The 27,593-nt window shown below is 41.6% G+C and overlaps 1 protein-coding gene across 2 annotated transcripts in view; it reads left to right on the forward strand.

Annotated features, from left to right (window-relative positions):
• NBAS (NBAS subunit of NRZ tethering complex) overlaps nucleotides 1–27,593 on the forward strand; it is a 297,038-nt gene that overhangs the window by 20,976 nt on the left and 248,469 nt on the right. For both annotated transcript variants that reach the window (XM_061622739.1, XM_061622740.1), the window contains exons 10-14: nucleotides 8,156–8,300; nucleotides 13,731–13,796; nucleotides 19,505–19,633; nucleotides 24,803–24,866; nucleotides 26,424–26,617. In XM_061622739.1, coding sequence (XP_061478723.1) covers nucleotides 8,156–8,300; nucleotides 13,731–13,796; nucleotides 19,505–19,633; nucleotides 24,803–24,866; nucleotides 26,424–26,617 — 598 coding nt within the window. The remainder of the gene's footprint in view (nucleotides 1–8,155; nucleotides 8,301–13,730; nucleotides 13,797–19,504; nucleotides 19,634–24,802; nucleotides 24,867–26,423; nucleotides 26,618–27,593) is intronic.

Below are 27,593 nucleotides of genomic sequence, written 5' to 3' on the forward strand. Positions count from 1 at the left end.
GGTAGGTTCGGCTGACAGACAGTGGTGACTGGCCCAAGGTCACCTAGTGAGCTTCATGGCCAAGCAGTAACTTGCAGCCTGGTCTCCCAGATCCCAGTCCAACACTCTAACCCTACATGACACTGGCCCCTTTGTGGGGAAGAGGAGGACATGTGAATCTTTGATCCTTGTTTGATTGCCAAATATAGCCCTATTCAGGCATTAGTGGAGGGAAGAGGCAACGCATGTGTAGAAGGACTGTGGGGCTGCATGATTCGCACCGGTTCTGAGGTCATGCCACTCTCCAGGCCCCTCTTGTGATGAGACCGAATGTTGTGCAGTGGGGAGTCTTTTGTAATTTTGAACCCTGAAAGAGTGACCAGGATAGTCGCATGACCTTGGGCCAGGGCTAATTTTGCAGTCCTTCAGTACTCATGTTGCCTCTTCCCTCCAGTAATGCTTAGTCAAGTGAAACAGCAAACTAGAAATGGAAACTTGTAATCTTCTCCCTCCGCCTGTGGGGCTTAGTGAGGCTTGTTCTTGTAATGACAACCCCCTGTTTATTGCTGCATCTAAATTGAGTCTTAAGAGACATTGCAAGCCCTGTCTTTCAAATATATTTCCATTACTCTAGCAACATTGTACTTTGAAGATTTCTTTGCCATATTTTTTTCCTTGTGCTTACCATCTTGAACTGGCCTTTCCATCAACATATTAATACATTTTTGAAAACGGTCCCTGTACAATATTTTAAAGTTTTAACAACAACAAACATTCAGCTGTTCTACATTCCTGCTTAAATTACTATCCCCTTTCTTCTACCACTTAAACACGCTGCTACCCAAATTGCTAGATGACGGTACTTTGTTAAATTGCAATCGCCAATCCACTCTCTAAAGTGTTTTGTTGCATTGTTGACATTCTGATTCTAGATGTTTTATTATTCCGTATGAAATAGGTTAATAAAGACTGAACCAAATTTGGGTTTTTTTCCCCCTGAAGATTTTTTTATTGCTAATGCTACCCCCGCCCCCACTTCGGTAATATTTACATTTTTCCTCCAGTGATTTCTCTTCAACACAATAAATTAAGTTTCAACCATCAAATTAAATCTTAACATTGTTCCCTTTATTAATGGATCAATTTTATTTTTTAAATTAAGGTGTCAGTGTTGTTGAATACTTTTATCCCCAACTACTTTATCTTTTTTGTTTTTGTGTACACATCCTCCTGATTACTACTACTTCAGTTTTTCAGGTATGCTCTGAAGTAATGCTATTGAATTATTTTTATATCCAGCGATCCCTGAAATCTCCTTAATACTCCCATTAGCTTTCTTACAGGTCTCTTAGGTCTCTTACAGTGCAATCCTAACTGTGTTTACTCAGAAGTAAATCCTTTTGAATTCAATGGGGCTTACTCCCAGTGGGGAGTAAGTGGGATTAGGATTGCAGCTTTATTTTGTAAGTATTGCCTGATACTCTCCTACCTGATATGGTATTCTTTTCACTTATTGCAGTTGCTAACCTTTCTGTAACCTAAATTAAACATCAGAGATGACATCCCTTCCCATGGTACAAAGGATTTTGACATATGCCCATTCTTAATGGGGTTTTTTTTTGTAGTTGGTGAACTATATAAGAAATTTGACGGTGTTAAAACATTCATTTAAAATCTGAATGCTTTAAGTTCCAGTTTCATAAAAAGATCATTGTGTGTGTTCTCATGCCTTTCTGGTGCCATTTCTTGTACAGCACTGTAGGTGTTTTTGCTTTTTAATTGATCTGGATTATTTTCCTGCTATGCTCTTTCAATTGTCGTCTCTTTATTAAAAAATGAAGAAGAACTTGCCGAGTATAATAACCAAATATTAGATTTCCATCTTCCTGCTAGAATTGTTAACATTTTATAATTGGTATTCAACAGTGCCATGTTTTGTGTGAGGCTATTGCATGGCACATCTTTTCCATAGTTTGGAATGAGAGTCATTGTTGTGAACCCACCTTTCACTAGGGATTATCCTTCCTGACACCCCACGCCTGGTTCAGGAAATCTCCACCCAGCGTGACACTTGCCTCAGCTTGGGTCAGATGTGCTCTCTGCACCACAAGCTTCAGCCCTTCCCCCTTTTGTCCCACCCAAAAGGTGACCACTGGTGTGCCCTGTTAGCACAATAGGACATTGGTACAGGAACTGAATAGGACCCTGATATGGTAGCGCATGTCACCAGGCAGACACACAGGAATTCAAATGAACCAAATAACTGTATTAAAAGTCAAGATGTTAAATAGTATATTGATGTATAGTCCCTATCTTCCCTGCCTGTCCTACCCCCTCTAACTAATATGTAATCCACTCTTTTCCACTCAACTCACTCTTACAACCTCCTCCCTTCCACTCCAAATCCCCCCCCCCAAAAAATCCTAACTGTCAAAACCAATTGCCTTTTATTCAAACCTCCCTTAGAACTCTCACTCATACACCCCCTCCCACATGGTAATCTTACATCACTCATACTCCCAGGCATTCCATTAACTCCTTCAAACCCGTGACACATTTAATAACAGTTCCCAACAAGTGGTTTCATTACAGGCATCTTTGTTTCCATCAAAGACATCTGTGTTGTATCTAACAGTCATTTTGTGAGTGAAAGTCATTCTGGACGTGCAATGTTATGTCTCCCCAGAACCCCCCAAATCTGTTCTGGGGGTTCTCCTAATCATCCAAGGCAGATCTTTTGTGGGGGGCAATGGGGTATGTGCATGGGGAATAGGGGGAGGGGGAGTTCCATTGTGCAATTGGAAGTTAATTCTGTTTGGACAGTGACTTGGTTGGATTCACTCCTCTTAATGATGTTAGCTGCTGTGCCAGTAAATGAAATTGTGCTGTAGGTATGGATTTGAGATAAATATGTATATAGCACTTCGCCCCAGCTGGGTTACAGTCTTGATACACATAAATGAGTCAAATATGTTTGTGGAAATACTTGTGAAGTAGAAGTCTGAAAGACTAGAGGCTTCTTCTGTGTTCTGTGAGGCCAGCTGATACTTGTAGTGAGAATGTTTTATGATGGTGGGAAGAAAAAAGAAATGTGTGAATGAATTCATGGTCCAACACAATGGCTTAGATAGCCTTTCCCAACCTTTGGGTCCCCAGATGTTCCACCCCAAATTCCTGACCATTGGCCATGCTGTGTCTGGGGCTGGTAGGAGTTGCAACATCTGGGGACCCAAAGGTTGGGAAAGCCTGACTTAGACTGAAATTTGCCCTGTGTGAGCAGATAGGCATATGCAGCCCATTTCCACATATTTCACAGATCTCCCGCTGCAGCTGCCTGTGCCACCATGTTGTGGGGAGTCTCTGCAGTGGCTTTTCATGGGATCTGCAGTGAAGAGCAGTGTGCAGAAAAGCCACTTGGATGAGTAGATTTCCAAGCCAACTGCTCTGGGTATAGGAACTCTAGTTGTGACTGTAATTTGTTTTATGCTGTTTTTAATACTGCGTTTTATATTGTTGTGAAACACCCTGGAACCTTCTGGTGAAGGGCAAGAAATAAATTTAATAACTCAAATGTGAAACTGTGGTTTATTTTTGTTACTAAATATAGTGGGCTGCATCTGCATTTACTTCAGTGGAAAAAGGGTGTGTGGAGGGTTCAGCCCCTTGGGAAATACACTTCAGGGTAGGGTTAGGGGACCCTCCTGAACAGCATGGAAGGTGGCATGGGGAAAGGAGGAATCGATGAAAAGTATGCTTTTGAGTGCCAGTTGTAGGGAATCATAAGTTGGGCAAGTGCAGTTGCACCTGGATCCTGCTTGAGGGCTTCCCATAGGCATTTGGTTGGCTACTGTGAGAACAGGATGCTGGATGAGAAGGGCCACTGTCCTGATCCAGCAGGGCTCTTCTGTTGTTCTTATATCTCTCCTCCTCTTCTCTTAATGGTGGCTTCTGTTAGGTTAAAGACTCTTCTGTTAAATGAGGGACACACTTTGTACAAACCAGTAAGCTAATATGGCCCTGATCTTCATCCAATCATGGCTGACTTAATAAGCTGGGATATGCATAAACCTGTCTCTGCTTACTCCTTCCTGGTACTGCTTTTCCCCTTCTTGGCCTGCCATGTTTAGCCAAGGAAGTCCTCAATTAAACATAGCTTCCCTTTATATCCAGACTGGGAAACTAAGATTACCAGGATTAGAGCAAGGCAGGATCTTAAACCACAGTATGAAGTTAGTTTAAGATCCTGATTTGTGTACAGGCACAAAGTTCACACTCATCTTCAGCTTTTAAGCTTAGCTTTACATCTGAACTGGAACTATGTCAGCATTGTATTGTATAAAATTGTATTATTTTATTTCTATATTGCTTTTATCTCTTAATTCAGGGGTAGGCAATGTGGTGCCTGCCAGGTATCCCATCATCTTTGACTAATGACCATGTTGGCTGGAGCCGATGGGATTTGGAACCCAAAATGTCTTGAGGGCACCACGTTGGCTGCCCCCTCTTAGTACTTCATTAAAGAAAACACATTAGCTGTTCGAGCGTAAATATTGTTAGCCTGCTCCCCCCCCCCAAAAAAGAGGGAGAAACATGGGAAGCTGCCTTATATGGAGTCAGACCCTGGGTCTGTCTAGCTCACTATTGTATACATCGACTAGCAGCGGCTCTCCGGGATTTCAGGTAGGGAGCCTCTTCCAGCCCTACCTAGAGATGCCGGGGATTGAACCCGGACCTTCTGAATGCAAAGCAGAAGCTCTGAGCTATGGCCCTGAGCTAGGCACTGAACTAGAGAGAGAACAACCATATGTTGCACTCACTATTTCTCCATTGCCCCCCTCCCATTGGCTAAATTATAGCTCACTCATGGTCTAGCAATCTGAGCACATCGGTCCCAAAGTGTTGATGGCCTCAGACTATTTATCAACCTTTCCCCCCTGTTGTTATTGTGTCTCTTGGCTAGTCCTTAAAAAAAAAAGTCATAATTTATAAGCGAGTCCAGACCTTTTTGGTGACCCTCAGTGGAGCTTTAAGGTTTGTTTGATAGCTGTGTCTCTCGTCTTCTTAATATAGCTCCGTCTGATATGTGCTGCAGTTTGCCAGCTCTGTGAAGAATTGTTTAAAATTTTCAGCATCTGCTGTGATGATACAGATGTTGTGTTTTCTTCACTGGGGAAAATGGTTTTTGTCCAACTTGATATGTCAGCTTTACTCTAGCTTTTGTTAAAGTTCACCTATCCTGAGAAGAGACATTTAAATTACAAATAATGTTGTGATGTGTGCTAGTGTCATGCACTCAGATGGTTTCAACTTGGGCCTTTTTCTAATTTTTACCCACCTGAGCTCTCCAGCCCACTGGCAGGCATTTGCACAGAATCATTCTCCATGGCTGCTGTGTGTGGATTGGAGAACCAAGCCACCTCTGAGATTCAAAAAGAACAAGAAGATAGCATCTTGGATTCCCTCCGAAGCCTTCCAGTCTGGGAGGAAGGCAGAAGGAGAAGAAACCACTAGAAACCCACATATGTTCCTTGCCATCATAAATTTCTTCTCATTCAGTAAGGCTTTTTCAGCTTGAAGCTGTTGCCACCAGTTGTAATGTTTGCTTAGCAGAACAAACTTGATTAAGAATTTGCAGGTCAAACCAATAGCGCAGGCTTCCAGCATAGATTGGATCTTTTCCAGGTGGTGTAGTGGTTAAGGTGCTGGACTATGACCTGGGAGACCAGGGTTCGAATCCCCACACAGCCATGAAGCTCACTGGGTGACCTTGGACCAGTCACTGCCTCTCAGCCTCAGAGGAAGGCAATGGTAAACCCCCTCTGAATACTGCTTACCATGAAAACCCTATTCATAGGGTCGCCATAAGTCGGAATTGACTTGAAGGCAGTCCATTTCCCTTTTCCCCCCCTCTAAGACATGACTCAGAAACCTAGCTATGCACTGAGAACTTGGAATAGTGCTACCTACCGGTTGGAGATATTGCTTACAGTTCTGTGCCCTTGTAGAGCTTCCAGATGCTAGATCTCCGTTGCTGGAATACCATCACCTCTCCAGGAACTACCCCTCTCTCCAAATTGCTTGTGCCTTAGAGTTTGGGAAACCACTGATGTATGTAACAGATATTCGTAATGTCTTAACAGAAATAGTTGGGGGACTGCCTTTTTCAAATATTTACAGTGAAGAAGCTCTTCAGACAGTACTCTTCTTGCTAAACCAGTAGAAGTTGAGCACAATGGCTTCGAACCTGAATTCCATTTGTGCAAATGGAAGTGCTCCTTTTTCTTTGAGAAGGGCCTCTGATCTAACAGACACAGTAGGGCCCCACTTTACGGCACTTCGCTTTACAGCAATCCGCTAATACAGCGGTCTCAGTTAGACTAAAGCCCCACTCATATGGCTCTTGTTCCACTTTTACGGTGGTTTTTGGGCATCGTGCGTCATTCTATTAAATGAATTCCACTTTACAGCGGTTTTCACTTTACAGCGGGGGTCTGGAACATAACTCGCCGTATGAATGGGGCCCTACTGTACTGGGTTTCTCTATCCCCTCCACTGCAGCCGTTTGCACCTCTCACACTTTTCTGGAGGGTCCCTCCCAATCTTCTAGAGCAGATTTTTGATTGGGGGAGCGCTGTAGGGGGAAAGGGGAATCAGTGAAAATCTCCTCCCCCGCCCTTCCATCAGCATGAGTGTCCTTTTAAAAGAATTGAGTTCGCAGGATCTCTGATATATCCAGTTACTGTATTTAGTAAGAAGAGTAAACCCCTTTTAAATGTAGGAAATAATGTTCATATTGCACCATTCATTTCTCTTTATTAGTTGCTCTGCCAATATTCGGTTAGAGAGTCTCTCTACTATTACCATTAAAGTAACTACTGTTTCTGTGAACTTGTTATAGCTCTGTTACTTAATAGCATAAAAGAAACACTTAAGGGTCTAAGATTAGAATATAATCAGCTATACATTGTTTGTATGACTTCTTTCCAATAAGATATAGACGATACATGTCCCAGGATTAAATACTGTCTTCAGTATCTGCATTTTTACATCTCCAAAAATTCAGTGGTAGCAACACACGATAAGAATTGTCAAATGGAATACTTTACACTGTTAGCTCAGAGCAATTCCATCCCTGATTCGATGGAAGGTTTACAGTTAATGGTAAGCTATAGGTTAGCATCATGCGCATATGTTGCTTTCACATGACAAGTAAAATCCCTCAAGACCACTTGCTGCCCATTTCTTCTCTAACTACGTGATTAATTTAACTTAAGTTTAGATTCTGTAGTGAACAATAATTTGTTTCCCCCCAAAGAAATTGTGTCTGATGTGGTAACTCTGAAGCAAAGCACGACACTTCCCATTGGCTGAAACCATTTTTGGTTGTTGATCTATAATTCGGTGGAAAATGATTTGTTTCAAACTCCTTCAACTATGCATTTTAACCACTAGATGGTGATAACTTGCCAACGGAAATCAAAGATGACTAATCTTGCCTTTTATTTCATGCTTTTACTTGGGTAAAATAATGCCATATCTCCCTTCCTTACATTTCTTTTTAATTGAGGATGAGTTCTGAAAAAAAGAATTAAAGCAGGCAATTAGTTTGAAAAATTGTCAGTCTAGGTGAATTACAGTGCAATCTTGTGCATGTCTACTCAGAAGTGAGTCCCATTAACTTCTCTGGGACTTACTTCCAGGTAAGTGGTTATATAATTGCAGCCTTAGATGCTTAAAAATAAAAATTTAAAAAGCTCATGATTTTTTCCCCTTGCTCTGAGCGTCAATTTTAAGTAGTGAATGTGTCATGGGATTTTGCTAGGTCCAAGTACCAGAATTATTAATATAAATAACTCTGTAGTTCTCAAGTCATCACAGATGGTTAGTGCTTGTTCATTATTTAAGGATTTGCAAAGTGCTTCCTGACAAATGTATCCAAAGCAGTCTCTCTCTCTCTCTCTCTCTCTCTCTCTCTCACACACACACACACACACACACACACACACACACACACACACACACACACACACACACACACACACACATCCCTATAATAGAATTGAAATATACATGGCAAACTAAAATAACTTGTTGCAATTCCTTTTAAAATCATTGCTCATTGGTCAAAGCAAAATTGGAGAACGTCACAACTAAGCTTTGTTTCATCTTGTGATAGACTTTTGATCACAGGTGGCTGTGAAATGGACGATGACAGAGGTGGACGTTCTAAAGCAAGTAGCTGTGGTCTGTCGGCGTGGCGAATTCTTTCAGGATCACCTTATTACAAGCAGGTTACAAGTTATGAAGATGATATCGGGACTGTAAGTTGCGTTGAGATTGTTTATAGGTTAATTTAAGTATGGGCTTGCTTGTTTTAAAACTAATTCTGTGCTATAAGTCTGATTTTATTCTTTGGATTATTAAAAGTTTCATGCATGTTGCATTCTATTTTAATACAAAGGGGGTTCAGACAGTACTACTTTCCTGATTCAACTTTTCCAAATGATCATTAGCAAGCTCACAGGATGATGCTGTTATTGCACTGTGCTCCTTCAGGTGGGGGACTTAATTTCTGAATTCTTCCTCCCCATCTTTTTTTTTTTAAGCAGGAGTCCTAGATAGAACTAGCATGTTAGGGAAAAGGGCTAGCCTTCAAATGTTCAACCCGACATGGACAGTCTGAACCACAGACTGATTTTATCACATGAAACTATAGCTTTTGTATTTCAGCTCTGAGGCTGCAACCATGTTCATGCTTAACTGGGAGCAAGCTTCTGAGTTGGCATTCATAGGATTGTACTTTGGACAACTTTTATTTCTACTGCCCCTGTTGCCCCTTCTGTGGACGGAGAAAATGGGTTTCTTTTTACCCATTTGTCTGGCATAAATGAAGTATGCTATATGTACTTGATGGCCATGTGTGAAACTGTGATTTTTTTTTTTGTAGCCTCCCTGATCCCAAGTTTATTCTTGGTAACTAAGTTACCATCTCCCACCTGTCAATCAACATCCCAAGAAAAATGGCCAGCCACATTCTGACATTTTTGTGTATGCAGGTCAGAAGGCTACACATTTGTGAAAGCTGGTCAAGTACTGCCGACTAAACATGTATGTCTGAAAAACCAGACATTTCTGTGGTTTAGGAAATGCATGTCATCTTTTTTGACATCTGTTTTTTTGGGATGAAAGTATCATGACTTGGAATGCTTCCACGAAATGTTGAGATTTTAGCAAGCCCTTAAGGCCAGAAAATCTAATTGTTATGGAGAAATGGTGCTCCTCTTCATACCCTTGACATTGAGACTTGCCACATGGATGGTAAATTTGGGTGGTTGTGCTTATTGGCTTGATGATAGTAAATGGTAGAGGCAATCCGCAAGAGTTGGCTGTAGTATACCAGAAGTGCTGTATAGCTCAGAATCAGCTTGCTGGGGAAATACAGCACAGAACCTGCCAGTTATTAGTGAACCAGTATTATATTCGCTAATAGGCAAAAAATCTTGTGATTTAAGAATGTACCAATAGCCAAGAGATATTTCTATTCAACTAAAAAAGCAGGGAAATTGGGCAGCTTTACCGAGTATACCAGGGGAGCAGGAGACCTGACCTCCTATTTGTCAAAATGCAAACACAATTTGGGTTGGTCTTTCACAGTCCAATCCACTTCCTGTGTAGCTTGGAAGAATTTGGTTAATATGTGCCTCTGAGCATATGGTGAATGGTGGCAACACCTGCTATCTCCAAAGATTGAGAATTTCATTTTTGTATTTTTGTTGGTGTTCTTCTTTGCTTCTTTTCTGTGTTATTATTGTTTGTACAGAGAATCTATCCTAGAAAATTATATTTCTCTCATTATTCATCCTAGAAATCTGTGTCAAATTTATTTTTATTAATTTCAAAGCCTTTTTATTGGTCAGTGTCATATGATGGTGACGACAGCCTTTTTTGTTTCAAACTGGAGCTTATGCTCTATTTCTATTTTGGTCACATTAACACTTTAAATCTGAAACTGCAGTTTGATGTAAAATCAGACAGATTACAATATGTTGCAACTTAAGCAATGACTCTAGCTGTTGGAAAAAAGAAACTTGGCCTGCCCAAGATGCATGTTTTCAGCCTGCTATGCTTAAACTACTCCACTTAAGGAAAGGTGGGCATGGTCAGTTAAAACCATAGAGCACACCTAGAATAGAGAGCTATTGCTAGTCGGGCGGTATATAAATTTAATAAATAAATAAATAAATAAATAAATAAATTTTGCTAGAATACATTTCACGTCCCACTGTTTCATCTTGTGCAAACTGAGACACTCCTTATGTCCATTGGAAACTATCCTGCAGAATAGTCAGTGCCATTATTCCACAATTGTTTTTGGATCTTTTTTTTAGTGTTGCAAAGTGTTGCTGTAGTTCGCATTCACAGAAACAGAAGCAAAACAGAATGATTTACTATAGGAAACTTCAGTAAAATTGCAAAGTAAATCAAACATATTTAAAGTGACCATCTGAACTATGTCAACTGTTTTAATATTGTTGCTTCCTCCCTGCTAAAACAAGATCAGCACAGCACATGTCTTGTTTGTGTAATTTGGGCTGTTTGCAGGTGTTGCCACCACTCCCCATATGCTCAGAGGCACATGTTCCAAAATTCTTTCAAGCTACACAGGAAGTGGCTGGGACTGTGAAAGACCAACCCAAATTGTGTTTGCATTTTTACAAATCTGTAGGGCAGTACAATATCTCAGAGAGGAGGTCTGCTCCCCTGGTGCATTCACTCTAGCCGCCCAATTTCCCTCCTTTTTAAAGTTTGATAGAAATATCTGTTGGCTATAGGTACGTTCTAAAACCACAAGGTTTTTTGCCTATTAGTGGATTTCCCTGCTTTTTAAACTGGGAGGTAAGAAATGGGTTTCTGTGCAAGTTGGCTGAGAATGGGTTGACCATTTGCATGCTTATTGAGTTCAGTGGGATTTACTCCCCTGCAATCATGCTTAGGATAGGTAAAACTGACCATGGGGAGGGAGGCCTGGAGTGGGCAGGGGAGGAGGAAGAAGGAAGAAGGGAGGAGGAGGGGAAGGAGGGGAAAGGCATGTCTGATCATTTGCATGCTTATTGAGTTCAGTGGGATTTATTCCTATGCAGTCATGGCTAGGATAGGTAAAACTGGCCATGGGGGAGGAGGAGGGGGGAGGGTAGAGTATTGGGAAGGAGGAAGGGGGGAGAGGGGAGTAGTGGGAAGGAGGGGGAAGGGGAAGGAGGGAATTGAAAGGGGAGGAGAGGGCTGAAGGAAGGGGAGGGCAGGGGCAAAAAGGAGGTGATGGGTGGGAGGAGGAGGGGAGGGCAGGTTTGATCATTTGCATGCTTATTGAGTTCAATGGGATTTACTCCTGTGCAATCAAGCTTGGGATATGTAAAACTGACCATGGGGGAGGTGGAGGGCAATGGAGGGAGGAAAGGGGAAGAAGGAGGAGAGGGAAGGGGGGATTGGAAGGGGATGGGGGAGGGGAAAGGAGGGGTGAAAGAAGGGAGAGGGAAGGGGCAAGAGTGAGGGAATGGGGGAAGGAGGGGAGGGCAGGTTTGATCATTTTTTAGTTCAGTGGGATTTAGTCCTATGCAATCATGCTTAGGATAGGTGAAACTGACCTGGAGAGGGGCAGGGAACGGAGCAGGAGGGCAGGAAGCGGAGGGAGATGGAGGAAGGGGAGAGGAGGAGATTGGATGGGTGGGCACTGGGCAAAAGGGAAGCCCCTTTCCTTTCCAAAAGGAAAACATTGTGAACAGTATCATTCTTTTTCAGGGTTTCCCCCACCTTTTTATTCTGCAGCAGGCACATGTAGTCTCCCACCCAAATTTAAATGAAAGCTGTCCCTGCCCATATCCACACCAGACCTTTGTTTCACTTTAGACAGTCATGGCTTCTCCCAAAGAATCCTGGGAAGTGTAGTTAGTGTCATTAGAGAGTTGCTAGGAGATGCCCTGTTCCCCTCACAGAGCTTCAATCAGAGTAGCTGACTGTTAAACCACTCTGGCTGCTGGAGCTCTGTCAGTACCCTTCACAAACTTCACAAATTCTTTGAGGAAGCCATGACTATTTAAAGTGGAATAAATGTCTGGTGTGGGTGTGGCCCCCTGATTAGGCAAGCCTAGCAGCTGTGAGTCTGGCTTTTAGAACACTGACAGTTGGTTCTTACTGAGCATGCCCGGCCTTATCATTGATTTCAATGCTAAATTTCTTTAATTAATTAAAAATCAGCCAGGCATTTATTTTAATGTTTAAACTGCAGAAGATGAAGGTCAGAGTATGGGGCAAGATCAGTAATATGATTACAGGTACTCTGAGAACATGGCTGATTTTCAATTAATTTCAGCAAATTATGAGAACTTGACAGAAAAAAGTTCCAAAGGGGTCTGATTTGCTCTTTCTCTCTTTTTACGCTTTGAACTCTTGATTCTCTTTGACTGTTTTGTGTATCACCATGAAAATTTATAGGGTTGTTAAGCAAGCATTTCTGAGTTCAGGACTATACGTTTTGTAAGGTTTTGTTTTGAAAGGAGCTTCTGGGAAGCATCAGAATGGCATGTGGGGTATTTTCACTTTAACATTGTGGAATGCAAAAAATCCATGCTGACTATACTATACAGCCAGTCTCGTGGCTGTCTAATGTTGTACTCCCTCTCCCATTTGTACCTGGAACACCTGCCCACTTCCCTTAGTGTCCTGGTTTCCTACCAGAGAAGCAGACTCAAGACTTGAAGACTGGATTTTGCACAGAGCATTTATTCAACACAGGTCAACATAGGAACGAAGCATCAAAATATACTAGGCAGCAATCAGAATACAGAACAGCAAGTGAAACTAGTCTGTGAAAGCAACAGAGAATTGTTGCAACAAATCTCTCACCCCAAGACACTCCACATAAAAGAGAGGGGGACGGGCCCTCTACTTGCATGAGCTAAATCTAGCATTTTCCAATCTTTGAAGCAAAGTGGTGACTTCTCCTTGGAAAAGAGGTTAATGTCTAAGGTTGTAACCAACTTTTCTCTCATCTACGTGACTTTGGAGAAATGGTCACTTCTGAGCCTGTGAAAGATTCCCCTTACTTATTTCTATGGATTTGTCTAGCAGCTTCCTTACAGTCTGGCTGCTGAATGAGTAAGTCTGGGCTAGGTGCCAGTGATGGGGGTGAATTGCATTCCTCGCTCCTCCACCTCAGGCTGCTGAAACTTTTCTCAGCAGAGACACTCGCATGACCACTTGGCACTGGGCTGACAGGGGTCTCAGGAAATATCTCCTCTGTGGTCTCACTAGACCGTTCCTCAACATCTGCAACCCCCCCCTTCTCCCAATCCTGCCAAAGGTTCTCCAGGTGGCCAATAACAGTTAGCACAGAGAAACCACAGTAGCAGAGAAGTTCATCTATATGTTGTTGTAGTTATGTAGAAGAATCTAGAGCAGCCTTCCTGAACTTGGAGACTTCCAGATGTTGTTGGACTCCCCATCGACCCATCCAGTATGGCCAATGGGCAAGGATGATGGGAGTTCTGGTCCAACAATATCTGGAGAGCACTAGGTTGGGGAAGCCTGGTCTAGAATGTTCTAGTCAGAGTGATGTTAACAAATAGTCAGAATCACTAGTCTAGATTACAGGATTCAGAAACTTTGTGAAGTCTTTACACCTTTTTTAGAGGAATGTTACTGTCTTATTTGCTACTTTCATGGTTTTGGTTTAGGTATGGTTTTGTTTTTAACAGGCCAAAAGAAGGTCATTCTTCAAGATTATGACTCTCAACTTTTACAGCAGACAAGGAAAAGAACAGGTAATAGAGAGGGTATGTGTCATTATGTAGCACATATCAGGGATGGTTAATCTGTGGCACTCAGATGTTGTTGGACTCCAACTCCCATCTGCCTCAGCCAGCATGGCCAACAGGCAAGGATTATTTATTTATTTGATGAATTTCTATGCCACCCTGAATCATAAATTATCCCAGTGTAGTTTGCGCACATAAAAACATGAACATTAAAACTTTAAAACAGTATAACAATTAAAACCAAGACTAAAATCCATCCTAAACCAACAGCAGAAATGCAGTTCTCAGTTACAAATGGGAACACAGATTAACCATCCCTGTCATAAGCCCCTCAGAATGGGTGTGGGGTGGCGAGAACAGAGGAGGAATCGAACTTTGAATGGGAAGGAGACGTCAGTGACTTGTCTTCAGGAATGCAGGAGTCTCCTGTGCTGTAGCCAGTGACAGTTCTGCCCCTTTAGATCCAGTTACCAGCAAGGATGCCTGTCCCAGTCATGAAGATGATTCCCTGCCTACCTTTCAGCCCCTTCCTTTGCCTGCTCGGCTGTCACCATCGTGCAGCCCCTTTCACTGAGACGGTTCAGCTGCCCTCTCCCCAGTCTCATAGGAGGTGGTGCCAGCAATCTCAGTGGGCCCTCACTATCCCCCTGAGAAGGAGCGCTTGTCTCCACAATGACACTCAGTCCATGCAAGTAGGTTGCCTACTTGTCCTTACTTAAGCTCAGTGAGAAGGTTGTCTAGTTGCTCTGACAATGTCTTAGCGCAGTGTAGTCATGCCTAGTTATTCCTAGTAATGAAGCTGAATCCTGTGTAATTTGTAAGCTGATTCATGAAGCGGTCGGAACTGAAAGTTCCATTAAATCTACTAAAGACAAACACCTCTGCGTTCGTGTCCGACTTCAGTGGATTCGGGCAGGACAACCCCAAAGGCCTTGGTGAGGAGATGTGTTTTTAGTTGGTGCCAAAAACTGTATCATGATGATGCCAGCCATATTTCTGAATGGAGTTCCATAGCTGGGGTGTCACACAGGAAAGCTCCTGTGTTGAGTCACCACCTGATTTACCACATTGACTGATGGGACCTCCAGAAGGACCTCTCATGCATATCTTGGGGCTTGGGCAGGTTGATATAGGGAGGGGCATTCCTTCAGGTTTTGGGGGTTCTAAATCATTCAGGGCTATTATGGAGTATTCAGGGCTGTTATGGAGTACTATATGGGGTATCTTATGATAGCCTATGTTTGGGACTTCAGAAGCATGGGTGATTCCTGTACCTGTAGAAAAGCCACTTGAACAGGTAATAGTGGATTCTTGATTTTGTCTGCCACCTGCATAGTTCAACAGCAGTTGCATGTTGCAAAAGAGCCACCTGCTTAACTAAAACCACCATCACTTCTTTGTTGTCTGGATTCTGATAAACCTATTCACCCTCTTCCATACTATTTTCCAGCTGTCAGACAGGGATGAAAATGCTGCTCTTGGCTGTAATGAAAAATAAAAATAGAGTTGGGCATCATCGACATAACACCTCACACCGAAGTTTTAAATGATCTTGCCTGGCAGCTCCTGTATGTATCATAAAGCTGACAGGATAGAACCGCATGGTGCTTCAAGAAAAGTTTCAGCAGATATGGAATAGCTCATCAGCAATATCTCTTAATGGCCCAAATAAAAATTAATTGCTAGGCCTCCTAATACAAGCAAGAGCTTTGAAACACAATTACTCATTTATTTTTGAAAATTAAAATTGTCCATAAAGCTAGTAATGATCTCAAACATAAAGTATCTAAATAATGTTTTAATAATAGAACTAGGGCAAGCTGTAACAGACTTCCTGATTTTGCAGTCTTGAGTATAACATAAAAGGCTTGTCACTTTGGGCAATTTCTCTCTTTTTTGGTGGGGGTTGCTGCAAACAGTTTTGCCCATCTCAGGGTGCTTCTAGGTGGGAGTCTAGTACTGCTCATGTCCATGTGTTTTTGCAGTTACAGGTGGTGTGGAAGCTTCTAGTCCATGATTTTAGTGAGTGGTTGGTCTCATGTGGTGCAGTCTCTACCACCACACTTCTGGTTCTGTTTGCTCCTTATTTGAGCACAACGTAGGCCACATTCACACCATACATATTTTTCTGCTATTATTTCACTTTAAACAGTCATGGCTTCCACCAAAGAATCCTGGGAAGAGTAATTTGTGAAGGGTGCTGTGAATTGCTAGGAGGCCCCTATTCCCCTCACAGAGTTACAATTGCCAGAGTTCTCTGGGAACAGGATCTGACTGTTAAACCACTCTGGGAATTGCCACTATGTGAGGGGAACAGAGGTCTCATAACAACTCTCAGGACCCTTCACAAACTACACTAAATTTTAATTTAACTCTAATTTCATTGTTAATTTAATTTTAGTTTAAGTTAATTTTTACTTTAGGTAATGTTGTATTGATTTTAATTTGTGTTGTTTATACTACTTGTTGCATTGTACTGCGTGATTTTATTGCATTTGTGATTTTATGATATTCATGTTCGCCGCCCAGAGAGCTGTTGCTAGTCGGGCGGGATAGAAGCTGAATAAATAAATAAATAAATAAATAAATAAATAAATAAATAAACTTCCCAGAATGCTTTGGGGAAAGCCCTGACTATTTAAGGTGAAATAATAGTGGAATAAATGTATGGTGTGAATGTGGCCCTAGCCATGTTGTTTCCAACAGCTGCCAGTACCAAAGGAAAACCTCTTTCTACAGATTGCCACGTGCTCTGTTTGGAGGAGATACTCTTTCAAGATCTCCACATAGTAAATGTGGGAGATTCTCTGGGAGACTGTAATCACAGTACATGCATTAGGCTTTTTAAGAAATAATAATGCTGGCGTTTTGTAGAAGACCTCTTTATCACCCTTGCACTTTTGCACAAGACCCCAATATTTTAAAAACATTTTAAAAATAGTATTGGAGTAGGACCTGGGAGACTAGGGTTCAAATCCCCACTTCATCATGAAGCCCACTGGGTGACCTTGGGACAGGAACTATCTCTCAGCCTAACCTACCTCACAGGATTATTGTGAGGATATAGTGGCGGGGGGGGGAGAAGCATGTATGCTACCTTGGGCTCTTTAGAGGAAAGGTGGGATATAAATGTAATAAATTAAATAAATAAATAAAAAATGGAAATGGCTATTGCCCCCTCCCAATCCCTTAATTTGCCCACTGTGGCTGGGTAAGACTGATAATGTTCAATCTTGTACTCTTGTGCATGTCACTCAGGTACAGAAATACCTGCCTGCATACCCAGAATAGAAAACGTGTTGTTGTGTTGTTGTTGTTGTTATCATCATCATTATTTATTACCTGCCCTTCACTCAAAGGTCCCAGGGTGGATTACAACAATTTTAAAATACAACATTAAAAACAATTTAAAAACAATCTAAAATCCAACGATAGGGTGGGTCCTAAAAATACATGTCTCAGTTGTCAAAGGCCAAGGTAGAGAGGTGCATCTTCAGCATTTGCCTAAAACTGTACAGCTAAGTTGCCAGGCACACCTCAGTGGGGAGGGAGTTCCACAACTTAGGGGCAGCCACAGAGAATGCCCTCTCCTGGGCCACCACCACCCCACAAATTCTGAGGGTGGCGGAACTACCAAAGGGGCCCCCTCTGCTGATCTCAACACCCATAAGGGTCTGTAGATAGTGGAGGATGGGGGAGAAGCAATTAAAGGAAGTGATGCAAAAACACAGCCCAGATAAACTCCACCTACTGGTGTGTATGGCAGGCTGCGGACTGAAACAGGAAATGTGTGGAAGGCAACTTGCCGAGTGTGCAAGCAAAACTGGATCTGAATGATTTGCTTGCAATATAATATCCCTGACTGGAAGCACCCTCACTTAAGATATGGTGCCAACCGCAGTAGCAGCCACTCTACCTTTTCTCCCCCAGCGTTTCTGTCTGTGTGGTGGTAGCTACCCTGGTGGTGTGATGTAGTGGTAACTACCCACAGTGGCAGCTGCATTCCCTCTCCTGTCCATCCACAGTAAGGGCAGTGTGATATAGGAAGCATTGCCCACACTCTGAATAGGCTTAGGTTTCCCCTCAGTGATGTCACAGTGTCAAATTTGGTTGGATATTGCACAATGTGATGGCATTACATCCAGAATAAGTTACTTTATTGAAGGGGAGGGAAAACTGTGACCCTCCTGACGTCATTGGACTCCAGCTCCCATGAGTCCCAGCCACCTTGGCCAATGATCAGCGATGATGGAAATTGTATTCCAGCAATATCTGGAGAGTCAATGTTTCCTTACCCCTGCTCTATTGGCTGTGTTATGTTGTGAGGAAGAAACCTAATAGAAAACAAAAAACAGCAACAAAGCAGCCGCCAAATGGGGAAGGAATTAGTGGGTGAATAGCTTTATTTTGTACTGAACATGTTTGTCTGAAAACATTTGGGACAATGCTAAAATGCCCCCAGTTTCCTCCTATATTTGAGTCAGTGTAGTGTTTTCTATTCCAGAAAATTAATGGCAGGAGTCCATCTCTCTTTGGAATTATTCACTCATCGCTTTTACATTTCCTACCCATAAAATAGATTTGACAGCATTTGTCAATCCTATATTTTATTTAAATATGTTTATATTTTAGGTTTTTTTTAAAAAAAAAATAAGATACTTTTTTCTCAATATTTATTAGCGAACCAATTCTAGCAATAAGAGGGCATAGTCTATAATTGAAAGCCACTGTGAATTCTAATTGGTTTATACTTTTCCCCATTGATGGCATGATTGCAATCCGGTATCCACAGATGGTTTTCTTAGCCACCGGCTTCATACTTCCATGAGTTTTGTGCTACTGCAAGTCTATCCCATCTTTGCTAATTGGTGATTGTATTTCCAAGAAGCTGGTGTGTGGTTAGAGTGTCGTACTAGGATCTGGGAGACCAGAGTTCAAATCCCCACTCAGCCATGAATCTCACTAGGTAACCTTGGGCCAGTCGCTGCTTCTCACTCTAACCTACCTCACAGGGTTGTTGTGAGGATCAGATGGAGAGGGAGGAGAACCATGTAGGCCACCTGAAGCTCCTTGGAGGAAAGGTGGGATACAAATGTAATAATAAAATAAATAAAATAAATTTCCACTCTGTAATTTCCTTAATCCACATCATAGTTTTTTATATGCCTTTGCCAATATGGTACCTTCCAGATGTTTTGGACTACAACTCCATCACCCCTGCCTCCATTAACCATAGTACTTGGGCTTGATGGGCCTTGCAGACCAAATTTCTGATGGGGTATCTTAAGTTTTTTTGGAGCAAGGGCTGCATTCACCCTTTGCTTAACCGTTCAGGGGCTGCATGCCAGCAAGTGGATGTGACCACCCCATCTTTGCATACACAAAATTGGTGGGGTCTTGGGATGTTGGATCAGGCCTTCAAACATGGAGTTAGCCACACCTGCTATACACATTTATCTGGAAGTCAAAACCTTTCACAGAACTGTTCTGTTAGTGTTGCGAACTGTGGTTATGACTGATGTCTCATATGTCGGTTGTACAAATGTAAAGGATCATCTCATGTTTTATAAGATGGGGAAAGTCTGTAAAGGGAAACCATGCAGTGGAGACATACACTGCAAATGGAAAAAAAATATGGTTTCTGATCAGTGAAGTTAACACTGCTTCTAAACTCTTTTGTTTTTGTTTTTATCACCAACTGAAATATTGGGTAGGATGGTGTTTTCAAGATGAGCCTTTCTCCAGATGGCACTCGCCTAGCAGCTATTCACTTCTCTGGAAAACTGACTATCTGGGGGATTCCCTCTCTGAAACAACAAGGAGAATGGGAACAAACTGACCAAGTATGTTGCTCTTCATAGTTTGTAAATATTGAATCGTACCTGCAACCATATAAGGACTAGCATGATATTTGTATGGGATTTCCTGCCATCTTGATTTTTTTTTTAAATGGTGGTATCTTTAAAACTTTTTTTTAGAAATGTCCAAAATGCAATGACTACAGAAGATGTATGCCTTTTTATATGTATAATATATTTGTGCATTATTGAGATACAATGTGGTTTGAAACTGTTATCGATATGCAGATTTAATCAATTAATTGTAGATGTCCCAGGTGTGTCTACTCTGGAGTAAGGCTGCAATCCAATAAATGTCTATTCAGAAGTAAGCTCCGTTGGATTCAATGGGACTTACTCCCAAGTAACTGTGTATTGGATTGCAGCCTAAGTCCAGTTACTCACAGGTAAGTGTGACTGGGATTCCAGCTTAAAACACACATGGTTAATTAGCTAAAATTTATTTATTTATTTATTTATTTATTTTATTTTATTTATAGACCGCCCATAGCGAATAGCTCTCTGGGCGGTGAACAGCAGAGTTAAAATACAAAGTTACAATAAAACACACAAGGTCACAACAAGGTAGAGTACTTTGTATCTTCTGTTAAGGACATTGGTATTTGAGTGGTGTATTACAATTTACAGAGGTTATTATTGACAAAAAACTCCAGCTGAACTCATCCACCCATCTGCTTATACTCAAGAACATCATAAGACATGATAATAACATTAAGCCTTAGAAGATTGTATTCAAATCCATATGTTGTTGCATACCTGGAAAGAAGAAAAATGTGCACACAGTCTCTCTCCGCCCTCCCTTTTTGTTGTAGTAGGAGAGGAAACTTCAACCATCTTTAAGGTTTATATATATATAAAGAGAGGGAGGGAGTGGGAGAGGCCACATCCAGCTGCTGGTCAGGAGCCTCTTGGAGGGAAGGATGGTGGCTGCACTGGCAGGAAACAAAATACATTTTTCCTTTCATCACCCCTTTGCCCAGCATACTGGCTGCCAGGAGGGAGGGCTACAGGAGGATGCTGAACAGGACCTTGATGTAGTATAAGTCCCCTCCCATGATATGCCCCGTCACACCCCTTTTGGGGGCCCTATGTCAGCTTCCACCGGCTCCCCTATGCTGGACTGGGCTTTCCCAGCAGATCCCTGACTGAACCAGGTTGGGGGGGCTGTGCTGTGGTTGTGCTGGGAGGGGGGCTTCTGCCAACATAGCCTGGCTGAGCTGGGACCCAGCCAACTCAGCCAGGGATCCACGGAATCCACCTCCCGTCAACCTGGAATATATACAACTTGGATTGCGTCCTAACTAACCATAAATAAACTGAAGGTATGGGCTTGAATAATGTTAGTATTAGCTGTAAACCTGTGCCTAGAATATCTTGAAGGCCTGTCTGAGCCCTTGCATCCCAGCCTGAATACTGAGATCATCTGGAGGAGTGCTGTCAGTTGTTCCCTGTGTTACAGAGCCCTAGCTGGTCTCAACTAGAAATCAGGCATTTTTATTGTTGTTGTTCCTTTGCTGTGGAACACTCTTCCAGTAGAGATTTGGCAGGCATCCTCTCTTTTGACTTTTAGGCATTTCTTGGAGACTGTTTCTTATGCCTATGCAGTTGTTTCAAATTTTCTTGAATAGCCAGTCATTTTTATTATTGTGGTGTACTGCTTTTAATGGTTTTTATGTTACTTGTATACTGTCCTGATATTTTATGAGAGGGCATTATATAAATACTTTTATAAAATAAGCAAACAATCCTGGGATGGGGAGCCCATCAGATCCTCGGATGTGGCCTACCACATGTTGCTGGATTCAAACTCTTATCACCCCTGACCATTGGCCATGCTGACTTGGGATCATGTGAGGTGAAATCCAAGAACTTCTGAAGGGCAACAGGCTTCCCATTCCTACTGTAGTCCTTTTGATTTACAGCCACAGCCTTTGTTTTCATTTACATTGCCTTAAGGTTAAAGAGCCTCTGGTAGCCATGTATCCTGACAGCAGGTTTATAAAGGGAGAAATGTAGATTGAGTTTCAGTTTGAGATTATTTATTTAATCACTTCTTCCCAGAATCACTTCTTGTAGTACCAGAACATTTGTGCAAAGTTTTTGTTCCTTGTTTTGCATCTTGATAATTCAGTTTTTTGGATACAATTTTCGATGGTGTCCCACATACTCTTTGTAAAGTTTTAAACTGAAATTATTCTAATCTGATATCTAGATATATAATTCTAATATTAATGCACACCCTTTGAAAGAAATATTTTCTGTCACCACATGCCTTGTGTAGCAGTGCTTCCCTTTGTGTTTTGTATGTGCGGTTAGTTTTTTAATTTTTTTTTATAAAATAATCTTGCATGTCTTATTTATTTTTATGTATTTAACCATTTATAAACCACACTTTCATATAAAATATCACAAGGCAGTATACAACCTAAAAAATAGTTAAAACAATCAATAAAAGCTGGCTGGCAAAGAATCTTGGGTTTGAGAGGCCTATCTGAGTAATACAGTTTTTAGAAGATGTCTAAAAACAAGCAGGGATGACACCTGCTGAACTACTATTGGCAAGGAGTTCCACAGGGCAGGGCCTGCTACACTAAAGGCTTGGTCCCTGATAAAGGCTAGCTGAACTTTAGGGGCATGTGGGACCATCAAAACTGTCCCGTCAGAAAACCTCAATGACTGAGGAGGAGCATAATGAATTTGGCAGTCCTTAAGGAACTTTGCTCCCAGTTTGTTTAAGGCTTTGAGAATTAACACAAGAACTTTGAACCTGGCCCAGTAGCAAGCTGGTAACCGGTGTAGCTCTCTGAACAGTGGAGTATCATGTTGCCAGTAGCCTGCTCCTGTGAGCAGTCTGGATGTTGTATTTAGCACTACCAGCATCTTCTAGACCAGATACAAGGGCAGACCTACATAAAATGTTTAACAGTAACTTGAGTCTTAAAGTTACCAATGCATGGACCACTGCAATCAGGCTGTCCTGATCCAGGAACGGTCACAGCTAACATACCAACCAAAGTTCACAGAAGGTACTTCTAGCCATAGAGGTCACTTGGGCCTCTTATGAGAGAGATGGGTCAAGGAATACTGTGAGGATCCCAACCTGCTGCCACCCCGTCAGGTCCCTCCAGTCAGGATCCTGGTTTTTATTTGTTCTCTCACCGGCTCTAGCACAGATCTCGCAAGATCCCACTGCTGGGCAGCACCACCAGCCACTCCCTATTTCACAATATTGCTTTGAGACTTTGCCTTAGTCTCCTTCTGGCTTATTGTTTACTTTGTGTCTGGATGCACTTGCAGGCCACAACCCCCCTGTATCTTTGTCTATAAAGCATACAGCCCTGGGTTGCCCTGGATACTTGATGATACACTATCTCTTCACCGCTGCCACCATTTGATACTGTTTCTCCACCTTGGTAAATACCCTGCCTACCCCTATGGTCTGTGAAAGCCCCAGCCAAGGATCAGGCCTTTGGTAAACTAAGAAAATATTTATTTATAAACACCAGGAAATAACAAGATTACTTAAGGTATATTTAACAAGCGTATGGTTTCATATAGGGTCACTCTTTGTGTTTCCAGTCATATGTAATCTGCCTTAATACCAGGCAAATATAATCCAACCCACAACCAACTCCAACCCACAACAATCAACAGAACTCTTTCTCAACTGTCATCCTCTCATTTATACCTTCAGCCACTCAAACGCCCAGCCAATCACAATACAACATTCTCCAGCATTCTAGCCCATGTACTCCCCCCTCTCACTCACTCTACTTACCACATTCACCCTACAAAACCTGCACTTACCATATTTACAGTAATATCTACATGCAGGGACATCACAAGTATCTCCAAGTTGTGAACGTGCTTCTTCAGAGGGAGTGCAGCCCCGTCCAGAACAGGCAATTCATCTATCTCCTGGACTTGGAAAGCCACCCACCCACCCACAAGCCTTCTGTCTTTCTAGGATTCAAGCTAAGCTTGTTGGTCCACATCCAGTCCACCACTGCATCCAGGCACTGGTCCAGGGCTTGCACAACCTCTCCTGACTCAGGTGTAATGGAGAAATAATGCTGGGTATCATCATCATACTGATGATTCTTCGTTTCAAAACTCCTCATGGCCAGTCCCAATGGCTTCATATAGATTAGGGGTTCCCAAACCGTGGTCAGTAAACCACTATTGGCTCGTGGGGTGCCTGTAAAAATACAATTAAAAATTACACAGCATCTAGCACAGCACATTACAATTGCTACAGTAGACAGAAAAATCATCAAGTGGTCTGCCAAGGCCCTCAGCAATTTTCAAATGGTCTGTGGGGGTAAAACGTTTGGGAACCATTGATCGAGATGTTGTATAGTGCTGGGGACAGCATGACACCCTGTGGAGCTCCATAGTGTAAGCACCAGAGGGCCAAATAATACTCTCCCAAAGCCATTCTCTGGACATGTCTGTTGAATCATATCAGTCTTACCTTCCATAGTCTTTATAGCAGGAGGCTTAGAATTGGTTCCCAATAATACATGGCTCATAAATAGCTCAATGCTTATTCCACCTATACAAGTAGATGGCATAATTCTTGTGAAATGACTTGTGGGGGCACTTGAAGAAAAAAGAGAGTGCTATTACATCTCTAATGTTGTTGTAACAGATAATTCAAATTACAATATAAATTTTGTTGGGAGTTGTATAGGCCTCTTTTATATATTTATTGCATTCTAGCAATGTTTTGTTTTATTGAAACTGTGGTTCAAGAGCAAACAGTTTGGGCAATTCAGGACTGCTCATTGAGAATCACATAAGAATCCAGGCTTTTAACTTTCTCTGAAATTAGATCCCAAAATGTTACACTTGGATCATCGTTCTGACAATGTAAATTGGTTGGTCAGGCTTTATTATGCCTGCAAATTGTTACGTGTTCTAATAGCACAGAAATCATTCTGAAAAAAGGCCTGATTGCTATACCACTTTGTGTGATACTCCATTCTGTGATACCTCTCCACTTGATTCCACAATACCTTTTAAATGTTCTTTCTAATATAAGGAAACTTGTCAAAAGGAAGGCTCCACTAGTTCAGATCAGAAGTAATAAAACACTGTTTGTTGGTAGTTGTTGTACTTTGATATATATGAAACACTTCTTTTTATTTTTAGCCAGCGTATCATGAAATCAAACCAGAATGGAGGCTTTCTCTTGAAAAACGAAAGAAAATTAAAGGTTGGTGCCATAGTCTAGTTACACGTGTGCATGCATATGTGTGTGTGAGGGAGGGAGGGGGGAGAGACAGACAGAGAGAGAGAATGAATGAGCACGATGATGTTAATCCAGCACCTTCAATAAATGTGTTTTAAAATACTTTAAGGGCTAACATTAGAACGTTGCTCTCTATAATGCTAGAATAGTACATTTTAGGGGCACTTTGTACATTCTGGGGAAACATACCAGAGGATGCATGAGTGACTCGCACATGCACTTTCTATTTCCATGAATAATGTGTAAAGTGAGAATATGCTCTTCATCCAGTTTTGGATTAGTGACATATGTTTCATGATTCCATTGTGTATCACACACATATCCTAGGGTACTTCAGTTTGTACTACTTATGCACTTAGGTGGTGGGTAGGAAAAGATTCCTCAGGTATTCTGTGTCTGAGCCATTCAGAGATTTAATAGGTACTCAATGAGTTTGATATTGAAGGGAATGATACTGAGAGTAAGACATGGCAACCTGTCCAAGGGCTTGAACTCCAAATCTCTTAAGAACCATATTTGCTCCCAATATATGTATCTGAACAACAACAGAAATACATTGCCCATGTATAAAGCACTGAAAATGAAATGGACTGCCTTCAAGTCAATCCTGACCTATGGGCGACCCTATGAATAGGGTTTTCATGGTAAGCAGTATTCAGAGGGGGTTTACCATTGCCTTCCTCTGAGGCTGAGAGGCAGTGACTGGCCCAGGGTCACCCAGTGAGCTTCATGGCTGTGTGGGGATTCGAACCCTGGTCTCCCAGGGCGTAGCCCAACACTCTAACAATTGCACCACACCAGCTCTCAGTAGAAAACACTACCTGCCCTAAAATATTATTTATTTATTATTTATTTATTTATTAGATTTATACCCTGCTCTTCCTCCCAGTAGGAACCTATGTCGAAGCGAGTCCTTAAGACACAGAAGAAGGTAGTTCTTTACCTTGCCAAATATTTTCCAAGCAACATCATTCTACAACATAACTACATAAGCAGCATAACAGAGTAGAAATCACTTTAACTCTGTACCTTTATGGATATTTTATTCCATTTCAAAGAAGGCATATAGATTCTTCCCCCCTGCCCCTCCCAGGTTGTGACATCTTTCCCAGATGGTAACCACTTGATATAGCTTCATCTAGATTCCATGAATAATGTTCTCATCATTTGCCAGAGAGAGGTGGCCCGAGGAGCGTTAAGTCCATATCGCTCTATCAGTTTTTAAAATCCCATCCTTTTTTGTGTGAGTAGATCTGCCTAATACACTTAGCTGCAGTATTTTTTTAAAAAAATTACATTAAAAAGTCTGTTGGAATCGTTAATTATTCAGATTTGCTTTAGCTAATCCAGATATAACTTTAATTAAAATACTATCATGAAACTGTAGTGAAGCAAAGCACTATGCAATGCTGATATGTTGTCATTAAAGTCAGACTCTCTCAAACAAATTTTTATTAAATAATTGAATCTACTCTAGATCTTATTCTAATGCTTTTTTCATTCTCCACCCCCACCCTCAAGATAAGGAATCTTTTTACCCACTGATAGACATAAATTGGTGGTCAGAGAATGCCATCATTTTGGCTCGCTGTTCGGGTGCTTTGACAGTGTCATCAGTGAAGACCTTGAAAAACCTGTTGGGGAAATCCTGTGAATGGTTTGAAAGTTCCCCTCAGGTCACCTCTGCTCACGATGGAGGATTTCTAAGTTTGGAGGTAGGAATCATTTGCAAAACCTAAAACGTTTGGTTTCTATATGTGTGATATGTCATATCCCTAACGTGCAGTTCTCCTACACTACTAAAAAAGAAAGCATTTTATATAGATTTCAATTGTTAGAATAAAAAAGTGAGATGCATTTGACAATGTTCTTGTTCAGATTTATTTACTTGATTCCTTTTTATGAATTGCTTCCCAAAAAGTTATCCCAAACCAATTTCACAGTAAAACCATCAAGAATTTTTTTAAAAAAATCCATATGTAGAAACATTGAAAAACAATTTCAAGTCCAATACAAATTCATACTGTAATAATCATGGCTGGGATGCCACAATAGGCCATGGTTTATTGTGATGGGAAGGAGCTACAGCGAGCCTTGGGTTTGCTTCCTTCCCTCTCTAGTCTTCTTTGATGTGGCTGTGAGAAGATGATTGGAAGCTTTTGCTTCCTTTTTTGTTTAGCTGAAGTTTAGCATTACATTGAAATCCAGCAAACAGTTGTAAATCATACCTATGGTTTGTTTGAAACAAACCATCTTCATAATCTGTGGGCCACGTTAGGACAATCATAGCTCTGCTTTATAAGCCATGGTACAAATTAACCTTGTGCCTCCCCATGCAGCCCTTTATTCGTCCCTGAGTGAGCATACAAGCAAGGAAGTCTTCAGTTAACTATAATTTCTCATTACATTTGAACTAGGAAACTATGGCTAAGCCAGGATATGAAGCCATGCTTTGAAGTTGGCGTAATATCCTGGGTTATTCTGAAGATGTTAGCCATAATTTCACAGTTAAGGCTTAACAGGAAACTATATTTAACTTGGCTTATTTGCCAGCCTACATAAAGGGAGAAACTACGTGGCTGTGTGTGGGAGCACAAGGATCAAACTATAGATAAGATTTACCACGGTTCGTTGAATTCAGATGAAACAATAAACCCCAGTTAATAAAAAAATATGGATGCATTGTCTTCC

Source organism: Rhineura floridana, chromosome 4, assembly GCF_030035675.1.
Source record: "Rhineura floridana isolate rRhiFlo1 chromosome 4, rRhiFlo1.hap2, whole genome shotgun sequence".
NCBI lineage: Eukaryota > Metazoa > Chordata > Lepidosauria > Squamata > Rhineuridae > Rhineura > Rhineura floridana.